Below are 23,732 nucleotides of genomic sequence, written 5' to 3' on the forward strand. Positions count from 1 at the left end.
ATAGTTTGTTTCCGAGTAAGAGATGCAGAGAAAGGGAGAGAGGAGTCTGTATGAGAGACTGAAAGGTGTTTCAGAAAGAAGAAATGAAGATGATTAATAAGAAAGAAAAGAGCTTAAGTAAGAAGAGAGAAAAGAAAGATAGGTGATAAGAAGGAACACATGAGAACTACACAACATTGAAACTACGAAATAAAACGGACGAAAGAAATGAGAAGGAAAAAATGTTACGAAATCTAAAAAAATAGGAAGAAAGAAAAAATGAACAGAAGGATAAATCAATGAACGATAGTAATTGAGGCAATGGTATTCTTTATTTTTGCACAAATGAGAAGAGAGAACATTTGCCCTTAGTTCGTTTGTGTAAGTTTTTTTTAGATTTAGTCAGTCCCATTTTAGTCCCCCCACGGTGCTATCGGGTTTGAAAAGGCAGTCCACGTTTATAACATGTTTCAACGCGAGTTTGGGCTCAGCCTCCTGAAGGAAAAAAACGATGAGGACACACCACGGAACCAAACAGTGAAAGCGGACAGACACACACCCTGGGAGCCGACCCTTCCCCGCTTAGCTTGCAGTGCGCTCTCCCCCCATCACCCCACCCCCCTGCAAAGGTGGGATGCATCAGTGACTGCTGCTTTGAGCATGTGGGAGAGCTCCGAAGATGGAGCTCTGCAAAAAAAACACACACACAGGCATATCTGAAGGCAGGCCTCGAATCTGCGGCCTGTAGTCTAACGTGTTCACAGCCAGCCATGGACTGAGCTGAGGGATGCACACACACACCATGCGTGTGTATGTGCATACGCTCGGGAAGACAGTGACAGATGTCCTGTTAAACATGCATGATAACAGTCACACACAGAAGCACGCACGTGAAATCTGCGACCTCTACTTGTGACTTTCCGCAGTTATGCTTCCCATACTTCTCTTGCAGCACTCCTCCCCTGCCTCATCTCCCTTTCCACGCCATCCTCTTTCTTGCTCTCCCCCTTTCCGATGCCAGACCCAGCATGCGCCCCTCCCATCCTTTAATAGCATCACTTTCCTTGCCCAGTTTTTTTCTTCCTACCTCCTGATGTCGCTTTGTCAGGGTCCAGCCTGCCCCCCTCTGCTCTGTCTGAAGGGGTGGGGTGGGTGCATGCCCTCTCACGCATACTGCCCGCACAGTGAGTGACACAGCCTACTTGATGCATACCTCTCCGGCCTGCGTGATGTGTAGTGTAGGAGCAACTCACGGCCCAGTCAGTCTACAGACAGAGCACGGTCAACTTAACACAGGCAGGCAGGCAGCACGTAGCAGGCAGCATGTGAGTGTGTGCAGACAGTCTGCCACGTACAGGGCGGTGTGCACTCCTCTACTATTAAACAGCAGAGCTCTTCTGTTTCCTGCTTCGGTGCACAAGGGGAGACAGAGCCAGGCCCGGGCAGGCTGTGACCGTATTTGCAGCCCAAAAGCAGACGTGCCTGTCATCCATGCTGCACAGAAGTGCTCCCTGCACCGCTGCCCCTGCAGTTAGTATGTGGTGCATGGACAACAATAAAAATAGCCAGAGATCCCGTAGTCACCCGAAGCTTTACCTGGCCCGTCAGTCCAGGGCGGCCTGTGACAGCATGAATTACATCTCTCTCCATTGCGAGTAGCTGGGTATAGAATGGTTTATGGTTGCAGACACCACACATTTAACATGTTAATGACCAGCACGTGTATTTCTATTTGATAATGTTTGCCTCCTGCAGTGCGCTGTCCACCCCCAGGCAGCTGTAGAGGAAAAATAAGTGGCGGTCTCCAAAAATGGGTGCCGGTGGCCACCGGATCAAATTAAGCACTGGGCTGTGCACACGCGTCTAGGAGAGGCGCGCACCTGTGGTCCTCGGCTAGCAAGGAAGCCATGTGCAGCCATGCAGAGGTGTCAAGAGGGGCTCAGGAGCAGTCTACACTCACAGGCCCCCCTCGTCCAGCTCGCGCTCTCTCTTTGGACCTGAAAGGATGACATTAAAAGTACAAGGCTGGAGTAAGCGAGGCGTGCAGCTCATTACTGCGCACTCCTGAGACCTGGCCCAGGTAGGCCAATAGCAAAGTACCGTCCATTAATGTATACTATCTTTTTCCTTTCACCCACGCTACCAAGCTGATTGCTGTATTTTCTTCACATCCCACTGCACATTTTGTTTGTTGTTGAGTCAATCTTAATCACAAGGCAGCCAGTATAAAACTTTTAAAACGACTAGCTACGCCAGTGACTGCACACCACACCAATTACTCATAACCAATTACCAATAAACAGTAATGCGTCCTACTAACCTCTGAGTCCTGTGGCAGTCAAGTTAGTCGTGGCACCGGGCCAGCAAGCAGCAAACTGGCATTAAATAATGGACACACAACTCGAGTCAGAGAAAGTCGTCTCTGAAGTCCATGTCCCCGCTCTCTGACGCAGTGGCTTCCAGAAAGTTCCTGGGGAGACAGTCTGGGGTCAAGTCTGCGCAGACTCGAATCCTCTGCTTCCCTCCTGCCACACCCCTTTCCCAACTCATCACAGGGTGGGTCCCACCGCGCCCTGTAATGAGTTGGGAAAGCTCTCTGCACTCTCTGATTGATGTGGAGGGTTAACGATCCCGGGCTTGGACTTAAAACGCCCGGGGCTAACTTAACCTCCACGCCATCAGGGGGTGGAGACTCGGCCCTGAAGCTCAGTCTTTGCCGAGCTGATGACATCACAGCCTTCAGGGCTGTGATGTTCTCAGCCGGCAAACGCTTAGGCTTCTTTGGGCCCAGGGGAGTCAGTCACGTGACATACCTCACGGCGGCAGTATTGGTGAGTGGCCGGGGCTGCTGGGGCAGACAGGCTTACAGTCAGTGGCTGTGCCACTGTGTTGATTTATTGATTTATTGGAGACAAAATTTAGAAGACGTTAAAAAAAAAGTATTTAAAAAAAATATATGATTGAGCAATGAGCAGCTTTTGGTAACGGGGGCGGAGCCCCTACGCCCTCGGGGAGAAACCGCCACTGACCCTGCAACCGGCAAGTGGCCAGCAATATACAACAAGCAGCAGAAACGTGGCGGGCAGGCACACGGACAGCGGGAGGGGGGCGGGAAAGGAACGACAGTGGGAGGGGGGGCGGGAAAGGAACGGACAGCGGGAGGGGGGGCGGGAAAGACACGGACAGCGGGAGGGGGGGGCGGGAAAGGAACGCACTCACCTCGACTTCTTCCGGCGGCCGTGGTCGGCATAATGACGAAAACAAACACCCAAAAAAAAACGAAACTCTGCCCACCGCCCAATGACGATGCAAAAAGGGTGGAGAGGGAAAAAAATGCAGGAACGCCCACGAATCTGGTCCGGCCATGACGGACAGATCTCTGTTCCAATGGCTAGCCTCCATTTATGGAGCTAGCCAATGGAACAGAGGGCGGGACTAAGCAGTACACTGTAGAGACATAAGATTTCTCCTGGGGGCGGAGCTAGAAGCTCCGTGCCCCAGGCGAAACCTAAAAATGGGTTGCCAAGATCGACCCCTGAAAGAGCTTAGGGCCTGATTAGGAGTACGGCGGTCCGTAGGACCGCCGTACTCGCAGTGGAGTGGCAGAAACTGCCACACTGGCAGTTCGACAGCTGCATTTTGAGTGCGGCTGACCCACCTCCACAAGAGCAGTCAGAGGCTCCAATATGCTTGGCGGGGCTACTGCGGCACTGCCAAGCACAAATGGAGTTTCCTCACCGCCACAATTTTCATGGTGGTGAGGCTGCCATGAAAATTGTGGCGGTGAAAAACAAAGGGGGCAGTGAAGGGCCCCCTGTTGCCTCAGGGCCATGGGGTGCCTGGAGAGGGGCACATATTTTGCCCACCTGTACACTCACCCCCTGTTCCGGCCTTTACAGTGAATGCGGTGCGGTAACACGATATGGTCGTCCCACGGCGCTGGCTTTCTAAGGCTCTCCTCTGAGCCTTTGAATGGCAGCACCGTGGAACAGCTGCCGCAGGACCGTCGTCTGGATTACAACTTGTAATCCGGCGGGCGGTTGAATTGGTGATGTGGTAGCGGGGTGGTGGCCTGCCGCCCACTCCTACACCGCCAAACTCATAATCAGGCCCTTAGTCAATATATTTGACGCTTAGTCAATATACATAGATACATTTTTCTAAAATTGTCTTTGGGTAGATCCACGCCACCTAAACCTGCAGGAGAGGGACAGGCTGGCTCACAAACCTCCCTCAAACACGGACATGTGGGGTTGATTTTCATAGCGGTCCAAGGGCTGGCGTTCATTCCCAGTCAGGTGCTGTGAGACAGCCGCTGGCACCTCTCTGAGCACATCTGGTTTTAAGTCTGGAGTTAGCCAAGCACTTTTGATTTTAGTAAAATAATATATAGAATGCACCTACTGATATGGGCTTTCAGAGAGCCCTCTTCAACCATTGGTCTTCTATTATGTCATTCACATTTTTCTCGTGCCCACTACAGCTCTGCTTAATTCAGATACTCCATAAAAAGACGGCTGTAATGCCAGAAACCGGTCCCCGGAAGCTTGTTTCCTTTCCAGTAAAAGAATTGGCTTGGTAGTTTGGTCTGCCCTGTTCCCATGATGCACTGGGTCAGGGACAGACTAATTTGCATGTAGCCAGGTTCTGAGCTGGGATGGTGCAGTGAACTAAAAAACAGTGATGGATCAAGCCCTGATCTGTTGACTGGGTACGAGTGCTCTGCTTAATTCAGATACTCTGTCCATCACCACCCCCTTTTCTGAATCACTACAGCATACAGCATGGGGCACCATGTCCACCCGTTTCAGCCATTATCCAACTTCAGGTTGAGTGATAGCACTCTGCACATCCACAGACAAAGTCGCTGCCGTCAGTGCCAGGAAATACTATCGCAAAATATGCTTTCAGAGGCAAAAACATATTTATTCCAATGTTTATTTTTAAAATATTGGTGAGGACCTGGGGGCTCCCATAACCATTTATTAGATTGGCTCACAAAACAAGCACTGACAAAGCCAAAAGGCTGGCAGCCACGTTTAGACCGTTTGTCTTTATTATTGCTTGTTGCGGTTCACTAAGTGGAAGGGATGAAGAAAAAACAAAATAAAACTAGTCAGCTTGTAGATGTACCCGCTCCCTTTCCAATAAACATTAGTTTGTGGAAAGTTTGTTATCTTTGTCCCTGGCAACTCATATCAAATTGTCAGATGTTAATCAAACTAGTAAGAAGAGAGAGGTAAACCAGGAGAGAAGGTCTGTATAGTTAATAGGTTCTGCTAATTTTCTATAAAAATCACAGCACCAATACCGTACAGGCAACTGCACCTCAAACTTCACTCAGACACAAAAAACAGACACAAGAGCAGCATAAACGTTAACTCACCAAGAGGCCAGGGGTACCTGGAAGTGACATCACATGCTATTTGACCTATACTCAAGCACACATTGCATTGATTGTACTGTATTGTAATTGCATTTAAATAGCACTTACTACCCCTGAAGGGGCATCAAATCGCTTTTCTGGCGAGTAGCACGCTACTCCGAACCCATAAAGGATTAGTGGTGAATTAGTATAGTAAAACATGAAAGTAATTTGAATGGTGGAAATGTTAGTCTGTTATTTGGACTGAGAAGGATAAGGGATGGATAGAAGAGGAAAAAGGTTTGCATTTATAGAGCATTGCTACCCCTGATGAGGCGTTGAAGCGCCTTTTTTGGCGAATAGCACGTTCCACCGGAACCCATAAAGGATTAGTGGTGCATTGATATAGTGAAATATGAAATTAATGTGAGAGGTGGAAATGTTACTCTGTTATTTGTATTGAAAGGATAGTGGAGGGATAGAAGAGTGAAGGATTTAGACATTTTTCTTTTCTTCTTCTGGTGGTCATAGCAGTAGGAGGAGGCTTGGGCTGAGTAAAGAGATGTGGAGGGGGAAGAGTCAGAGGGAAGTGTTTAGAAAGGCTTGTTTTGAGGGATAGTAAAAGATGCTGACACATACACACACCCATCTAGACGCATGCACACAATATACATTTAAAAGCATTTTTTACTTATCTCTACTGCCAGGGAGAATCATATTCCATGTGTATTACATTAACAATGAGCATTACGTTATTATTCACTGATACTGCAATAAAACAAATGAAGAAAAACAAAAATTGGCGCCCCAACCGATGTCTAAATGGACGAGATGGCCTTCTGTTCCTGGCACTGATTGTGCTAACTCTGAGCCCAGGGGTCATAAATGCAGTGTCAGGGGTCACAAGGGGCAAGCCAGGGGTTGCAGCTGCGACCGCTGGTGACCCCTAAATGATGTCCATGAAGAGCAGTGCACATTTCCATAACTGTTAGAGATTTGGAAGCAGCTTTGTCTGGTGCAAGGCAAACAACATTTACAGCATCTGTAAGTTCTTAGACATTCTCAAAATGGGTGTACAATATACAATGGGCCTAGGAGAGGAGATTAGAGCTATACTGACGTCAGAGATAGATGCAACACTGAATAGGGCATATAAACAATCAGAGCTCTTTTCCTAGAATATTGTGGAGAGCTCTTCTTCTGGAGTATTATGTCAAGTTCTAGAGCTCACACGTGTTCCGCTTCCACCTACTCAATAGCACTCACCACCTCCACCCCCACAATACTCACTGCACACTATCTTTCCAATCACATGAATTTACCTTTCACAAAGAGGACGTGTAAGACTGACCCCCAAAGTACTCATGCACACAACTCAGCATCAAAGCCATACTGTTGGTAAAGATCTGCCTGATCCATAGGGGAAACATTCTTTAGAACTCAGTCATTACCACACAATACTTTTACCACAGATATGCCTTTACCATGCAAATCCCTTTACCATGCATGCCTTTACAACGCAAATACAGGCATTTTTAGGGTTTCCTGGTGGGTGAGGATATTGGCCGGCAATGGCGTTTTTAGGGTGGGTAAATGTATTTGGGTGGCAAGGGCGTTTTAAGGGTTTAGGGGGGGTTAAAGTATTTGGGTGGCATAGCTGTTTTTAGGATTTAGGGTGGGTAAGGGTATTTGGTTGGAAAGGGTGTTTTAAGGTTTAGGGTGTGTGAGGATATTTGGGTGGTAAAGGTGTCTTAGCGTTTAGGGTGGGTGAGGATTTTAGGGTGGTAAAGGTGTTTTAGCATTTAGAGTGGGTAAGGGTATTTTGGTGGCACAGTTTGTAGGGTTTAGGGTAGGTAGGGGTATTGGGTAGTAAGGCTATATTTAGGTTGGAGGGGGGTAAGGGAATTTAGGTGGCAAGGACACTTTTTTAATGGTTTGGGAGGGTAAGGGTATTTGGGTGGTAAGTGTGTTTTAGAGAGGTTAAGTGCATTAGGATGGAGGTTTTTTAGGGTTGAGGGTGGGTAGGAGTATTTGGGTGGCAGGGGTATTTTTAGGGTTTAGGGTGGGGAAGAGTATTTTGGGTGGTAAGGATGTTTTGGGGTTTAGTGTGATTAAGACTAGGTAGGGTGGGTAAGGGTATTTGGGTGGTAAGGGAATTTTAGGGTTTATGGTGGTTAGGTATAGTTGGATGGAAAAGGGGTGTTTAGGGTGGGTAGGGATATTGGGTGGTAAGGGTATATCGAGGGTTTAGGGTGGCAAGGGTATTTTTACGGTTTAAGGTGGGCAAGAGTATTTGGAGGGCAAGGGTGTTTTTTAGGGTGGGTAAAGGTATTTGGGTGTAGAGGGTATTTTTAGGGCTTAAGGTGAGTAGGTATATTTGGGTGGCAAGGGTATTTTTAGGGTTTAGGGTGAGTAAGTGTATTTGGGTGGCAAGGAAATTTTTAGGGTTTAAGGTGGTTAAAGGTATTTGGATGGCAAATGTGTTTTTAGGGTGTTTAGGGGTACTGGGTGGCAAGGGTATTTTTAGGGATATGGGGTGGTTGCGTTAAGGGGTTGGGATCGATAAGGTAATATATATATATATATATATATATATATATATATATATATATATATATATATATATATATATATATATATATATATATATATATATATATATATATATATATATATATATATATATATATATATATATATATATATAATATATCCAAAAAAAAGAAGCTGAGAACTCAGGGTAGTTCTCAAGTTTAGGCGGAAAGCAGCTCCAGTATGGAGCACTCTCAACACCATCGACACTCTAAGTTTGCTCACCTCAAATGTCTGCTTTTCTATCAAAGTTTTTAAGCGTAGGATTAGGACAGTGCCATCCACACCGAGATAGAAAGGGACAAACGTTCTCTGAAATTCCAGAAGCACACTAAAATGCTGCTGAAAATGTTAACCTTCTGTTTAGAAAATTAAATCTTTATTTTTTCAGGCCAGCTATATAAACAAAAGAGGGTTACTGCGATGGGCACGTGCTTCGTCCCCAGCTACGCAAATCTTTTCGTGAGCTGGTGGGAGGAGTACGTGGCGTGGCGGGACACACAGGAGAGATGGATGGAGAATGTGGAGTTTTGGACCAGGTATATTGATGACCTTTTCATCATATGGAAAGGTCCACTCTCCCTAGCTGAAGATTTTATAGCATTTCTCAACCAGAATGATCTCAACCTTGTATTTAGCGGCCAGATAAGCACCACACAGGTCTTTTATCTTGATTTGGAAGTTTACATTAAGAACACAGAGATTCAAAGGCGTCTTTACTGGAAACTGACTGCGGGGAACACAGTGCTTCACGCCAAAAACTTTCACTCCAAAAGTATGGTATACAACATTCCCTATGGGACGTTTTTGCGTATGAGCGCAATTGTTCCTCGGAGGAGGATTACAGGAAAGCCAGGGTTGAGGCATGCTTACGCTTTAAAGCGAGAGGCTATTCTGATGGCTCTCTAGACACAGCCATCAAAAAGGTTGATATTTTGACTAGAAAAAATTTGTTGGCAGTCAAGATCGCCAAGAAAAACAATGCCTCCAACAAACCTGAGCGTACGCGTATTACTACGAGTTATGACTCACAGTCAGCTAACATAGTGCAAATGTTTCGTAAAAACTGGCATATTCTCCAAACGAACAACATTCTCAAAGACCATATTGCAGTACAACCTCTTATTACATATAGGAGATCTAAACCCCTAAGAGATCTTTTAGTCTCAAGCCACTATGACTGTACTGTCAGACAGAAGGAACCTATTAAGGGGTTCTTTCCCTGTATGAAATGCAAGGCATGTAAAAACAGTGCAATAAAAACTATGTATGAAATCCCTGGTAAAAAGGAGAGAACTATGAGGGCCATCAACAAACTGCTTAATTGCAATTCAGAGTTTACCATATACTATCTTGAATGTCCTTGCAGAAAGAAATACATTGGTAGTACAATCAATGCCACGAAGAAACAAGTGCTAGAGCACATGCGGGCCATAAATAAAAAAGACAAAACCTACACGGTGGTACATCACTTTGAGGATTGTCATTGTAGTAATAGAGATCTTCTATCATTCTATTGTTTAGACCAAATAACTAAAAATGAAAGAGGGGGTGATAGAGTCAGAAAATTAAGAGCTCTAGAGTCTAGGTATATTATCGAACTAGGCACAAAGGTACCCCTTGGCCTGAACAGCGACGAGGAGGTATGGTCTCACTTAGAATGATTGATAGACAATATACTGAACTAACATCCTTGCCTAGGCTGTCACATGGTTAGAAGATGTTCTGCCCTGTATGTGAAATTTACTCAGTTCTTTCAATTCGTATCATACTTTTAAAGTTGGAAATGTAACATTTTAGATATATACATATATACGGAATACTGTCTTTTACCTATATTGTTTGCTTATAATCTAGGTTATAACATATAGGCCTCCAGGTAGTACTGTGTGAGCATTTGCTCATTGTCGATTTTGCTTATGAATCTGTGATTCTCTATGCTTTTATTTGGGCCACATTAGGAATAATAATATTTTTTATAATTTCTGTGGTTAATGAACTATGATCCCCCCCCCCTTTTTTTTGCTCTATGGTTGGACTAAGTCCATTCAGGGCATAATAGCTTTAAGCACTCGCACAGAGGCCGTTTATTGTTGATATTATTATTATTGACAATTAAATTTCTCTTGTCTTGTTAACTCGCAAGGCAGGATAGGCTTATGGATACTGATAGGAAGATCGGTGTATTTTTATCTGGTTCTTTCTATGCCCATTTCTTCTAATTTTTAAATGCACTAATGACATTATTTTAATGTTATATTATTTTGCTTCAAAGATTGGATCAATATGTTGCTATCCAGGTGCAGAGTGCTTTTAATATGGTGCATTGAATGAAATTGTAAAACATGTTAAGATGGCCGACTTGTAAGCATTGCCAATGGCACTGATTTAACCCTCTTTCATGTTTACCATTGTGTTTTTAAAGTGCACGTGCACTTGTTTACTTTAAAATGGTGTAACTTTTACCTATGCAACTGACATTGACAAAGCCAGAGCGTCGAAATGCATCTGTCAACGCTAGGAGGGAGGTTGTTTGATTCACGAAAATAAAAAAACATTAATGCACGTACTTGCGCTGTGCTCCTGCTTGTGTCGGCTGACACTTCAATGCGGACTGTGTGTATATATATACATATACATACATATATATGTGTATATATATATATATATATATATATATATATATATATATATATATATATATATATATACATATACACATCCAAAAAAAGAAGCAGAGAACTCAGGGTAGTTCTCAAGTTTAAGCGGAAAGCAGCTCCAGTATGGAGCACTCTCAACACCCGCGACACTCTAAGTTTGCTCACCTCAAATGTCTGCTTTTCTATCAAAGCTTTTAAGCGTAGGATTGGGACAGTGCCATCCACACCGAGATAGAAAGGGACAAAGTCTTTTACCATTTCTACAGCAAAGTTTTTAAGCATAGGATTAGCACAGTGCTATCCTTGCCAACCTGAAAAATGGCCAAAGCCTTTTACAACTCCAGGCACAGTATTACAGCTTTGGATTAGTAAATACCATCCAAGCCAACCTGAAATTAATATAAGCAACCCATGACACATGTTTTGCTCTCTTTAGAGCTCTTCAGAGAGGTCAGCTTTGTCCAGACACAAGGGAGCACCCAGTATAAGTAAAAACAATTCCCTTTCAGGCACTGAGTGACGCATAAATTATGCAAAAAAAGAAGCAGAGAACTCTGGGTAGTTCTCAAGTTTAGGTGGAAAGCAGCTTCAGTATAGAACACTCAACAACTGCGACACTCTAAGTTTGCTCACCTCAAATGTCTGCTTTTCTATCAAAGTCTTTAAGCGTAGGATTATGACAGTGCCATCCACGCAGGAATAGAAAGGGACAACGTCTTTTAGCATTCCTACTGAAAAGTTTTTAAGCATAGATTAGCACAGTGCTATCCTTGCAGTACGTGCCTTCTTCCTTTCAGGAGTGGGATGGTGGAATATATATATATGGGTTGTTCATCTTCAAAGAATAAAACATCTTGCCAGAAATACTGCGGGTCTGAGTCTCCTTCGCCGCCGCCGTGTGGAGGTTGGAAGTGGTGGGAGTTGGAATCTTCTGATATGTATGTATATATATCTATGTGTGTATATATAGATATATATATATATATATATATATATATATATATATATATATATATATATATATATATATATATATATATATATATATATTTATATATATATATATATCTATACTACTATTATAAAGAGAGAACACGCACCTTTGAGCCAGGTAAACTCAGGAACCACAGCGCCAATCCACACACCCAATACATTGTAGAAATTGTCAGGGTGTACAGATGGGACATAGGCTATAAAAAATAAAAAATAAACGTACATTTAAAAATATAACTTTTTTTAAAAAGTAGTGCCCTGGAAGCAGCGCCGGCCGCGACGCTGCTCTGGCCGACCAGCCGCCTGAAACTGAACTCTGACAAGACGGAGGTCCTCATCCTGGGCTCTTCCCCCTCCGCCTGGGACGACTCCTGGTGGCCTCCCGCCCTGGGCACCGCACCCAAACCGACAGACCATGCACGCAACCTGGGCTTCATCCTGGACTCCTCCCTCTCCATGACCAGGCAAGTCAACAACGTCTCCTCGGCGTGCTTCAACATCCTACGCATGCTACGGAAGATCTTCCGATGGATCCCCACCGAGACCAGGAAGACCGTCACCCAGGCCCTCGTCACCAGCCGACTGGACTACGGCAACGCCCTCTACGCCGGTACCACCGCCAAGCTCCAGAAGAGACTCCAGCAGATCCAGAACGCCTCAGCCAGACTCATCCTCGACATCCCACGAACCAGCCACATCACCGGACATCTGAGAGACCTACACTGGCTCCCCGTCAACAAAAGAATCACCTTCCGCCTCCTCACCCACGCACACAAAGCCCTACACGACCAAGGCCCGAGCTACCTCAACAGCCGGATCAACTTCTACGCTCCCAAACGCCACCTCCGATCAGCCAACCACGCCCTCGCCGCCGTCCCCCGCATCCGAAGAGCGACTACAGGAGGAAGGTCCTTCTCCTACCTGGCCGCCAAGACCTGGAACTCCCTCCCGACCGACCTGCGCCTGACCCAAGACCACCTCTCCTTCAGGAAGAAGCTGAAGACCTGGCTGTTCGAGCAGTAGCGGCACCCCCCCCCCCCCCCCCCCCAGCGCCTTGAGACCCTACGGGTATGTAGCGCGCTCTATAAGTGTCATTGATTGATTGATTGATTGATTGATTGATTAATTGGCCGCGACGTAGCACTGGCCGCGACGTGCGTGATGAGGACGTGCGTGATGACGAGGAGGAGAGACATGGAGCTGCGGTGAAGTGAGGAGCGCGGGCGCGTCATGGCGAAGAGGAGCAACGGTGAAGTGAAGATCGCGGGAAGGAACGGCAGATCAGTTCAAGTAAATGCTCATTGAAATCGAGGCGGGAGGCGGGAGGGGGGCGGGAGCGGGTGTGCACAGAGGGACAGGCGGGAGGAGTGGGGGCGGGACGTAGTCGGGGCAGGAGGGAGTCGGGACGGGAGGGGGTCGGGCGGGAGCGGGTCTACTGCCCCCAGCCCCTTTCTGCCCCAGGCTGCTAGTATATATGTATTCTTTTAAAAAAACAAAACATGGAAATAATTTTGAAATGAAAGGAGCTGGTATACAAGAAAAAACAGACTCCTAAAATGTGTGAATAACTCTTCTATGTTGATTATTGGGCACTTGCACTTTAAAAGGAATTGTGCTTCACTAACGTGTTGTCATGTGATCAAGGCAGGGATCTGCCGAAACGCGTCGTGAGGACTGGTGGTGTTGAATAGAAAATAAACCGAAAGTGCACCAAGTTGGGCCTGCCTTGCTTTCTTTACTAACCCGGCTGGAGTTGGTGGTTGGAGCGAGTAACATTGGAAATATATATATATATATATATATATATATATATATATATATATATATATATATATATATATACGTAATATACACCGCACGGAGCACTCACAGAGTGTGTTGATTGCTGCTTTCATTTTAAACAGATGCATTTCGGCAGAGGTGCCTTTTTTAATGTATTTCAATCAAATGCTACAAGCACGCAAAATTCATGTAGTTTTAAAATGTCCTCAATTTCCATTGGCAGCTTAACACAGTAAACAATGACAAAGGACTGTACAATCTCATTTAGAACCACCGACTAATGTCCGCCATGGTGGCACAATATTGATTTGTCACATTTCAATTGCCAGCCTTGGTATCCTTGCTTTATGATTTTCAATTACGGGTTCAATGCCTTCATACACCATTAGGCATTTGAATACTACAGGCCTCTCAATTAAACAGACATCCACGTTGTTGAATAAGCATAGTCCTGCCACGTCCCATTGAGTGCATTAACAACCCCTCACTTACCACAACTCAAATTTCATACATGTAGGAGCCTGTTTGTGTAACCAAGCGTCCCTGCGTTCAATAACTTAGCCTCAGGCTAAGACGTCATTTTCATGTGGCGGTTCAGGCACTTCCTTTAAATATACTCTGCTCCAAACCCGCCAAAAGTGCCAAACTCTCAGGGGGTTCTAAAGGTGTATGGGTATGCCCAGACGTGGATCCCTTGCTCGCTGTGCCTGTGAATTCAAACTAGTCTGGCTGAATCTTTGCGACTGGGGGGGAATGTCTGCATTGTTCAGCATTCCGTCCATCATTTGTTCTTTTAGCTTTTGTCGCCCTAAGCGGGAAGGGTATGCCCAGACGTGGTTCCTGTGCTAACTGCGCCACTGGCATCAAGCTAGCCTGGCTGATGAGGGATGATACCCTGAAACTAGATCCAGTATGCTTGCTTCAGGTCCAGGGAGGACCTGGCTTGGCAGTTCGGGTTGGACTGTTCCCTTGAGGAATAGGGTCATGACTGATTTGTATACGGCTGGTTCCTAACTGGGGTGGTGAGATGAGCAAAAGAACGATTGATGAAACCCAGGTCTTTTTGACTGGGGGTGAATCAGCCTCGGATTGGTGACGCGGGCACTCGGGCAATGCCCGAGGGGCCGGTGTCTGAGTTCCTGCTGTGGGCTGCTTTTTTTGAGCAGTCTGGGACCGATTTGGGCAGTGTCTCTATTTTTGGAATACAGCCAGCGGCCCAGTGGGTGGCTGAGTGGCCTTTCTGCAGGCAGATGGGCACTCATTACCACCCCCTCCCTGCCACCAACACCGCCGGTCCCCCACCCCCGGTTTAGCAACAGGCAGAGGTATCACTCCCTTTGTCTCACTGGCCGGCCCATTAATGTATGCACATACTGAGCGGGGCAGGGGGCCTCAGTAGAAGTGGCCTCACTTGTTTTCAGGTGTGTTTCACTAGTGTAAACTAATGCGTGCATTTTCTAAGCCATCCCCCGTCTTCTTTTTAATGTAATTACGCTGAAGCAGTGATTTGAGGAAAGGCATTATGCAAATGGGGGCCGATTTTTTTTTTGTGTGCCTGGGCCGATTTTCAATCCCAATCCGACCTTGGGGTGAATGTATGCATTGTTCAGCATTTCATCCATTGTTCTTTTTGCAACTCTGAAGGGCACATCTAAAATATATTGTACTCATTTCTAGCTATTGAATTAGGGGTAGGAGAGTAGCCACTAGCCATTATTCCCTTCCTCTCTCGTTGTATATATATACACTCATTTCTGAAAGTCAGAACGGGACTTTTGTGCCAGTTCTGGAGGGCTGGTGTCCTTATATAGATTAATGTGACCAATTCAAGCACACTCATCTGGAGCGTTGTGTCACTGGCCAAAGCCGGACATGGGATTCATGTTCAGATCTTGATCCTCACAGTCCTGGGTTTCCCTAAGAAGAAGGCCATAAACTCCAGGCTTAGTTTAGCTCAAATTCGGTATTGTGAAAGGGTAAGCTAAACATTAGACAGACTGCAATAAATGAACAGATTCTTGTGATGTAAAATAGAAAACAGAGCTGTCCTTCACACGGTGTGGTGGCGTGCACACATCCAAAGATACTTGGTGGAAATATTGGATTATATCTTTAGGACAGTTGGCTGGGGATGTGGACAGACCCAAAACTTGCTGTGTTGGAAACATGTGGAAAATACTTGAAAGCTTTAATTTCAGGGACAACACAAATGTTTGGTTGTCTGCATTGCCTTTAAAGGTAAACAACATCGTCTGTGGGGACCTTGTCTTCCCCTTTCTGTTTACCATGTACATGTGGCTCCTTTCCAGATTGCCCTACCTAGGAGGGTTGAAATTCTATATGTATGTTGATGATACTCAGTTTATCTTAAAACTATCTAGTGTTCAAAAGTCAAGGAATCAAAAGAAGAGACCTTCAACAGAGGTTCTCACCATCGTCAGGAGAAGGATGGCCAACAACTTCCTGAAGAATAACCCAACCAAAACCGAGACCATTGTTAGCAGAGTGGGACACCAGCTAATGGCTACATATAATGGGCCGCCCACAGATCCTTCAACAGCAGTGCGAAATGCAGCAGTTCTTTTGCACAGTACCCTTTTGCTGGAAGGCCAATCCAAAAATGTGACTTATGTCTGTTTCAAGCACCTTGGCCTTCTAAAAATGATTCTTCCCTTTATCGATCCCTCTTGCAGATGGCAGTATTGAATGCTGCCATTCAATCTATACTTCACTATGCTCATTCAATCTCCCTTAAATCTCGAGGCAGAAAATTCTTACATTGACTAAAACGTGTTCAGGATGCTGTGGCATGAGTCCTTAAAAAACATGGCAGAACACCACATATGTTGCCAATACCCTGATCCCTACTCTGGCTTCCCATTTCATCTTGGGCAGCCTTTAAGCTTCTAACAATTGTCCTTAAATCCCTATATCCTCCTGTCTGGCAAGAATTTTTCCCTCCATCAGAGCAGTAAACAAATTCTTGCCTGCAACAGCTAGGACATGATCTCTCAAGGAGACCAGGCGGTATCTACAGCAGCAGTCAATATGTGGAACCATCTCCATTTGAGTTTGTGGGCAGAAACAAATCTATTCTATTTTAGATGCCAGTTGAAAACCTGGCTTTTTAATAATTAATCATCTTCTTGTCCTTTCTGCTGGTTACTACTAAGTATTAAGATTGTGTCTACCTCGAGTATCACGACGCACCAATGTACAAACGCTATATAATTAAACTATAACATATCATAACATAAGATCACCGGTAAACCAGGCATTAATTATGTTGAACAGAGACATAGTAATTCGTTTGGCACACCGCCCTTCCCCACTCTGTAAGGCTCAGTACCTCAACGTCATGGATTAATGAACAGAATTGTAAAGGTAACATACAGATGCAGGGGGGTCTAGGGATTTTTTAAAGATATTATGTGTTATACTTTCCCAGGATGTATTCAGCAGAAAGCTTGCAACACTTCTCACTGAGCACATTACAATTCGGATTGGAAATACATGGAAATTGTTGATTATTTTACTGAGTTCTGGAGACAACATCTGGAAAATGGTGGCATTTTTCGATTGGCCAGGTGGGAGGTCTACCAACCACCAAATGTACATTTCAGTAACATGCTTAACCCCCTGACTATTTGGGGAGAATGTGTGTTTAGGTATGTATATTCGAGTGTTTATTGCGAGCAAACCTAGCTACCTGTATGTGGATGGGGCCATGAACACAATTCACGTTTTCTTACAATGAGGATGGATTTTAGTGGGTGGGTGTCCCATAGTTCTGAGATGTGGTGATCTTTGAAGAGTTGAGTCCTCAGTTTGTGTCTGAGCTGGAGGAGGGTTGTGCCACTTCTGATAATGACAGGGAGGCTATTCCAGATCAAGGGAGCATAGATGTTTCCAATCTGGTCATGACTTCTTGTGTAGTGCTGTCCACCTGTGATGATTCTAAATCTCAGTCAGATATTCTAGGAAGCTAGATGGGGAGCCCCTGCAGATCCTTCAGGGTCCAGCAGTCTGGACAATTCCAGAGATATCTGTGGTCATGAAGTCTCAGGGTAGGACACTCATTGTATCGTATGAGAGGTTCTCTGCAGGAATATGCCTCTTTATCCCGCAGTCTTTTTCCCCGCAGGGAATTACAATGCGGTCGTTGCAACGACTGCGTGGTAATTCCGCATACCATTACCCCGCAAGTCGTAACAACGACTTGCAGAGGGGGGGTGGCGCTGGATGTTGGAATAGTCTAATTTACTATTTCAACTCCAGTCTATGCGGACATTAGGGAAGGTGTTGGATTTTAAAACCACCACCTTCTCCCCCCTTCGCAAGTCATTGTTCCGACTTGCGGGGTAATGGTATGGAGAATTATAACGCGGTCATTGTAACGACCGCATTATAATTCCTTGTAGGGTAAAAGTTTTGTGGTAAAAGTTGTTTACCTCTCTGCAGATCTTAGCACGGAACATGAATCGAACGCTAATGTAATTTTCTTGATACCTCTTTGCATATTAAGGTAAACAATTGCAGCAGAGGGAGTTACCAGCTGTTAAAACCAAGAGCAAAGGACGATAATTATTGATTATAGGATATAGATTTGATAGCTTTAGTGGAGTCCAAATGACACCAAATCACAATTAAATGACGGGTTGATTCTTTTCAATCCTCTTACACTTGATGGGCATTTTTATTACACAGATATCTTACCTGTATGTTGCAAAGTATCTGGTGGGAAGGAATGTTTCCCGGCTTGAGTTCCAAAAACAGGAAATATTCTCATAGTCCGACACTCTGCAGATGACCGATGGGATTCCAGGAGGGTCTAAAATACGACAAATGGAAAAACATATAGTATTAGGGTCTTAAATAATATTCACCCTAACCGCCAGCTAAATATCTCTGTTATATCAGTAGCAAAGCGTGAATGGTGGTCGCTTTAAATCTTTTAGGGGCCTCAATATTACAGAATGGCACGAGCAAGAGAAGTCAAAGCATGGTCTAATGCAAAGATAAACTGGGACCCACAACTGACCGCCCTAAGTGGGCGACGTTTGCCTGAAATCTCACAGCATTGGTTTGTGCCGTTACAGCTCTAGCATGTCCAAGTGTGTCATCCCTCTTACACACATACATGGTTATGCTTCTGTAGTCTGCAAGGAAGTAGGGTTGAGACACAAAACACAATACTTGTTAGGGGAAACCACTGAGTAAAATGAATTCTATGACATGCCTCTCTTTTCTATAGAGGGGCCTCTTTTCTCAATCGGGTTTACCACAGTAATTTTACAAAGTATTTGTTAGTAATCTTTTGTGGTATAAGTTTTGATAGTACTGCTTTATTTGCATGAGGACTGTACAAGAAGCATTAGTATGTAAGGTTGCTCTATAAGGACTACAATACTTCCCTGAATGGGTAACCCCGCAATATGGTGAAGTTGACAGGAACATAACTAAATCCAGTCCTCTGTATGGTATCCTGTATTGTATTCCAGCTTGGTCTGTCTTCGAATCCAGCCTGGTCTGTCTTCTATTTCAGCCTGCTCTGTCTTCTATTGCAGCCTGGTCTGTCTCATATTCCAGCCTGGTCTGTCTCATATTCCAGTCTGGTCTGTCTCATATTCCAGCCTGGTCTGCCTTCTATTCCAGCCTGGTCTGCCTTCTATTCCAGCCTGGTCTGCCTTCTATTCCAGCCTGGTCTGCCTTCTATTCCAGCCTGGTCTGCCTTCTATTCCAGCATGGTCTGCCTTCTATTCCAGCTTTGTCTGTCTTCTATTCCAGCCTGGTCTGCCTTCTATTCCAGCCTGGTCTGCCTTCTATTCCAGCTTTGTCTGTCTTCTATTCCAGCCTGGTCTGCCTTCTATTCCAGCTTTGTCTGTCTTCTATTCCAGCCTGGTCTGCCTTCTATTCCAGCCTGGTCTGCCTTCTATTCCAGCTTTGTCTGTCTTCTATTCCAGCCTGGTCTGTCTTCTATTCCAGCCTGGTCTGCCGTCTATTCCAGCCTGGTCTGCCTTCTATTCCAGCTTTGTCTGTCTTCTATTCCAGCCTGGTCTGTCTTCTATTCCAGCCTGGTCTGCCGTCTATTCCAGCCTGGTCTGCCTTCTATTCCAGCTTTGTCTGTCTTCTATTCCAGCCTGGTCTGCCTTCTATTCCAGCCTGGTCTGCCTTCTATTCCAGCCTGGTCTGCCTTCTATTCCAGCTTTGTCTGTCTTCTATTCCAGCCTGGTCTGCCTTCTATTCCAGCCTGGTCTGTCTTCTATTCCAGCCTGGTCTGCCTTCTATTCCAGCCTGGTCTGTCTTCTATTCCAGCCTGGTCTGCCTTCTATTCCAGCCTGGTCTGCCTTCTATTCCAGCCTGGTCTGCCTTCTATTCCAGCCTGGTCTGTCTTCTATTCCAGCCTGGTCTGCCTTCTATTCCAGCCTGGTCTGCCTTCTATTCCAGCCTGGTCTGCCTTCTGTTTTCTATTCTAGCCTAATGTTGTGAGTCATGAGGAATGTGTGATGTCTTGAGTGTCAATGTCCTATCCCTGTCAGTGTTGCTGTCTGCAGATGGGAGCAAAGCTGGTTACATTATAAATCCTGGTAGAGTTCCCTTCCTTGAAAGGTGTTCCTTAATAAAGTACTTGTCCCTGTAATGTCTTCCTACCAAGTGCAATTCTAAAATGCAAAACTCTGTTCACAATGCTTGGTTGATGGCAACGGTAATTGACCTATGCGCTTGTATATTGTATATGTTTATTGTTGAAATAATTACCTTCACTTTAATCTGCGCATCATTAATTGCAAAGCTGCTATAGCCTTATTCTCTCGGAATCTAAGATAACAGTATTAAGTAATGTTCCTCGTATTGTAAAAGTACGGCTATGTGACTGCCGTTCTTTAATACGACTATTATTATATTGTATGAAGAACATGTTTTTAATTGTAGGTTTTTAATGAATGTTTTTTTCCAAAATAAAGAGTTTTTGAGTAGATGGAGTATGAGAATTTGGGCACCTTCTGTATGATAATTAATGTATTCAAAGCAATAACTGGTACGAGCCCTTTTTACACCTGGCTTTAGGGCTCAGTGTTTGGTAGCTCAGCCACTGGGCCAGGAGGGCTCTCCCGCTCTCCCGCTTTCTTTAAGTAAGGGGGTCCCTTCGCTCCAGATCTATCTAATGTTAGTGGTGCCCGTCTCCCCTCTCGGGGGCTCGCCAGGCCAGGACATACCGTAAAGTTCATACTTCAGACATCGAGCTCTGACGCGCGCTCCCATGAGGAGAGTGTTGACAGAGACCTTTCTAGACATAACAAAAAGCGCGCCAAGCCTCTCACACCGAGAGAGCCGGAGACCTTGGCCTTCCGCGCTCTCCCCGACACATTGTGCGTTAGAAAAAGACATTTTAGTTGCACATAACACAAGAGAGGAGAGAACGAGGGGCGAGAAAAGATGTTTGAAAGACAGACTGAGTAAGACCAAGGGTATGAGAGTACGAGAGACTGACAGCAGGAGCCGAAAGGAGAGGCGAAGGAAGAGAGTAAAGGGGCAGGGAGACGAGATGGAAAGAGCGAGGAAAGGAGCTAAGAACTCGAGCCAGAGAAGGAAGGAGGGAGGGAGGAAGGAGGGAGGGAGGAAGGAGGGAGGGAGGAAGGAGGGAGGGAGAAAGGAAGGGAGGAAGGAAGGAAGGAGTAATGTAAGCACAAGAGAGAGAGGTAAGAGTGTAAAGGAGGCGCTATTATACAGATTCCAAGTCAGATAGTAAGTGAGAAAGAGATAAACAGAAGTTAGCGAGAGAGAAAGAGAAGAAGTGAGGGAGAGGGAAATAGGAGAGAGAGAAGAAAGAGAAGGGGAGAGAGACAGAGAAAGAAAAGAACACGTGGTAACAAATGCCGAGTACTTGGAATACAGGATTCTCAGAAAGACTTTAGCAATTATTTAGAAGCGCAATCAGGACTCAAACTCATGTTGGGAGTATCAGACCTCTGAGAACCAAAGGAACACCTGCTGGACGTCATCTGAGAACATGCACGTGCACTTAGGACACTGCAATGCCAAGCCTGGACCCTGGGGCACCCTGGCACAGATCCAGCCCAGCACAAGAGCCTCTGACAGCTGAGAGTGATGGATATTACGATTACGCATCCAAGGGGGGCAGGGTGAAGGTCCACGTGTAGAGTACTTCCCCCCTTAGCATCACCCAACCCACTCCTCATGACTCACTGTCAGCGAGAACTAACACTGACACCAGTGGGGGTTCCACCGCAAAGACAAAGGCCCCCTCAAAATGCTGCCACTTTTGGAGGTGTCTGAGGTCAGACCGCAGCATCCTGCCCCAGCTCCGGATCAGAGTCAAAGTGACCTAAAAGCCTATAAAGGTCACATGCCAAGTCCTACAAGAACCCCCATTAGCAGCGCACTCGCAAGCATCCACGAAAGGCAGCCCCTAAACCTTCTACAACAACACTGTGTCCGCACCCGCTCACAGGCTCATTCCACACACAAACACACCTGACCGTGCGTCACTAGCACCAGCAACCAATGAAATCCGGATTCTGTAGGTCCAGGAGCACCCAAGGCATGAACGAAAACCCTCAACACCAAAGACTCCAAGGTCAAAGCCATCGGTGAGGAAGAAGGACTTCCTCTTCTTCTCCTCCCTAACCCCACACTGACTTTCAAAGATCAGGTCAACACAAGACTAAAGTCCCTCCCCTGGAGATCAAAGTCCGCATCAACTCCCAAATGACAGCAGAGGTCATGCTGACCCATTACCAGCTTACACTCCTTGTTAGAAATGGTGATTTCCGGTTGGCTAAGGCTTGCGCCAAAGCCAGTCAGAAACCACCATTCTACGTCAGGACAAGGAAGTCACCCGCCAAAGATAAACCCTGCTCCCCCCCATGGTAGCTTGGCACGAGCAGTCAGGCTTATCCTGGAGGCGATGTGTAAAGCGTTTGCAAGCGCACCCAGCAACAACACCCAATGCCCACCACAAAGGAACCTCCACACAAGGTTATATATATAATAATAGCCTTTGTATTATACCAAACACATTAGATAATAAACACACAATTTACACTGTGCCACTGGCACGGGCAGAATTTACAGGGGATTATATAAATGGGACAGGGCCACATGGACCACTGTCAGGAATAAGCACTTTTAGAACTAGCACTTGGTAGAAATAGCACTTTGTAGGAATAGCACTTAGAACATAGAACAATTGTTGCACCAAATAGCAACGGTAGCACACAACCAGTAACCACTGGTAAAAGGTAAGTACACACTACGCAATCCTAACCACCTTAGGAAAGTATCACAGAGGGAATTATGAACTCACTAGCATAACCTATACTAGGAAAAACAACCTCCTAAGCATAAACATACATTCAGAGGTATAGGCATAAAGCATTACACATGATGCAGAAATCACATTAGGCAGGTAATCACAATTGCGCAAAAGATCACATAGGGCAAAAACATGTACCCCACGCAAGGGCCAAACACATAAACTGTCCCCCAGGCCAATTTGGCCTCTCAGGGGCTGAAACGCCCTGTGTCCAAAAATGTAAGGGCAGGCTGCGCAGGCAGCAAAAGGAGATGCACAAGGGGCTTAAATGAAGCAGCTGCCCACTAAGTGCTGGGCAGCTGGAACTGAGCCTGGCACCAGCGTGCCTCCTGGCTCTCTCCTGGGGGTCCCAAGAATCAATAGGGCCAAAACACCGTTGGAGCCTCGTGGGCTCGAGAAGAGATGTTCCCAGGAGCCTCTCGTGAGCTCGAAATAACAATGTGCCCGGGACAACGTGGGAGCAAAAACAAATGCCCCAGTGGAGCCTCTTGGGCTCTAATTACGACAATGCCCCCACAATCGTTGGAGTCCCGCTCTGGGGACTCGGAAAACAATGGCCCCTCTGAACCTCGTGGGCTCGAAAGCAAAGTGTGCCACCAACGCTGGAGCGGCCCGCTGCCTTCCGGGGCCGCTCTACCCACGACTAAAACCAGCCCAAAGAATCCGTATCCCTGCCTCGAGCTGCCCGCACTCACCGGGCCTCTGCGGGGGACTCCTTCTGGTCCCGGCGCTACTCCTGGGTGGTGGCTGCTCAGGGGGGGTGGGGGGGAGGGAGCCCTCATCATCGGGCTCCTCGTGGCTGGGACCCCAGGTGGCGTAGCCTCAACTTCGGGGAAGCTTCTCCGGCTCGAGGTGCAGGCGGGCAGGGCAGCCAATCGCTGCGCAGCCCTCTAGACGAGCCTCCCGGCTGCAGGGGGCGCCTCAGCCAATGGCAGCGCAGCCCCGGAGGCGAGCCTCCAGGCTACCGGGGCGCGTTAGCCAATGGCGGCGCGCTCTTCCGAATGAAGCCCCTGGGCGGAAGCGG

General features: G+C 46.1%; 1 protein-coding gene across 2 annotated transcripts in view; it reads right to left on the reverse strand.

The window, feature by feature from the left end:
• IL11RA (interleukin 11 receptor subunit alpha) overlaps window positions 1–23,732 on the reverse strand; it is a 648,138-nt gene that overhangs the window by 96,650 nt on the left and 527,756 nt on the right. For both annotated transcript variants that reach the window (XM_086960265.1, XM_086960264.1), the window contains one exon: window positions 18,088–18,202. In XM_086960265.1, coding sequence (XP_086816391.1) covers window positions 18,088–18,202 — 115 coding nt within the window. The remainder of the gene's footprint in view (window positions 1–18,087; window positions 18,203–23,732) is intronic.

This window comes from Lissotriton vulgaris, chromosome 3_1 (genome assembly GCF_964263255.1).
Source record: "Lissotriton vulgaris chromosome 3_1, aLisVul1.2, whole genome shotgun sequence".
NCBI classification, from domain to species: Eukaryota; Metazoa; Chordata; class Amphibia; order Caudata; family Salamandridae; genus Lissotriton; species Lissotriton vulgaris.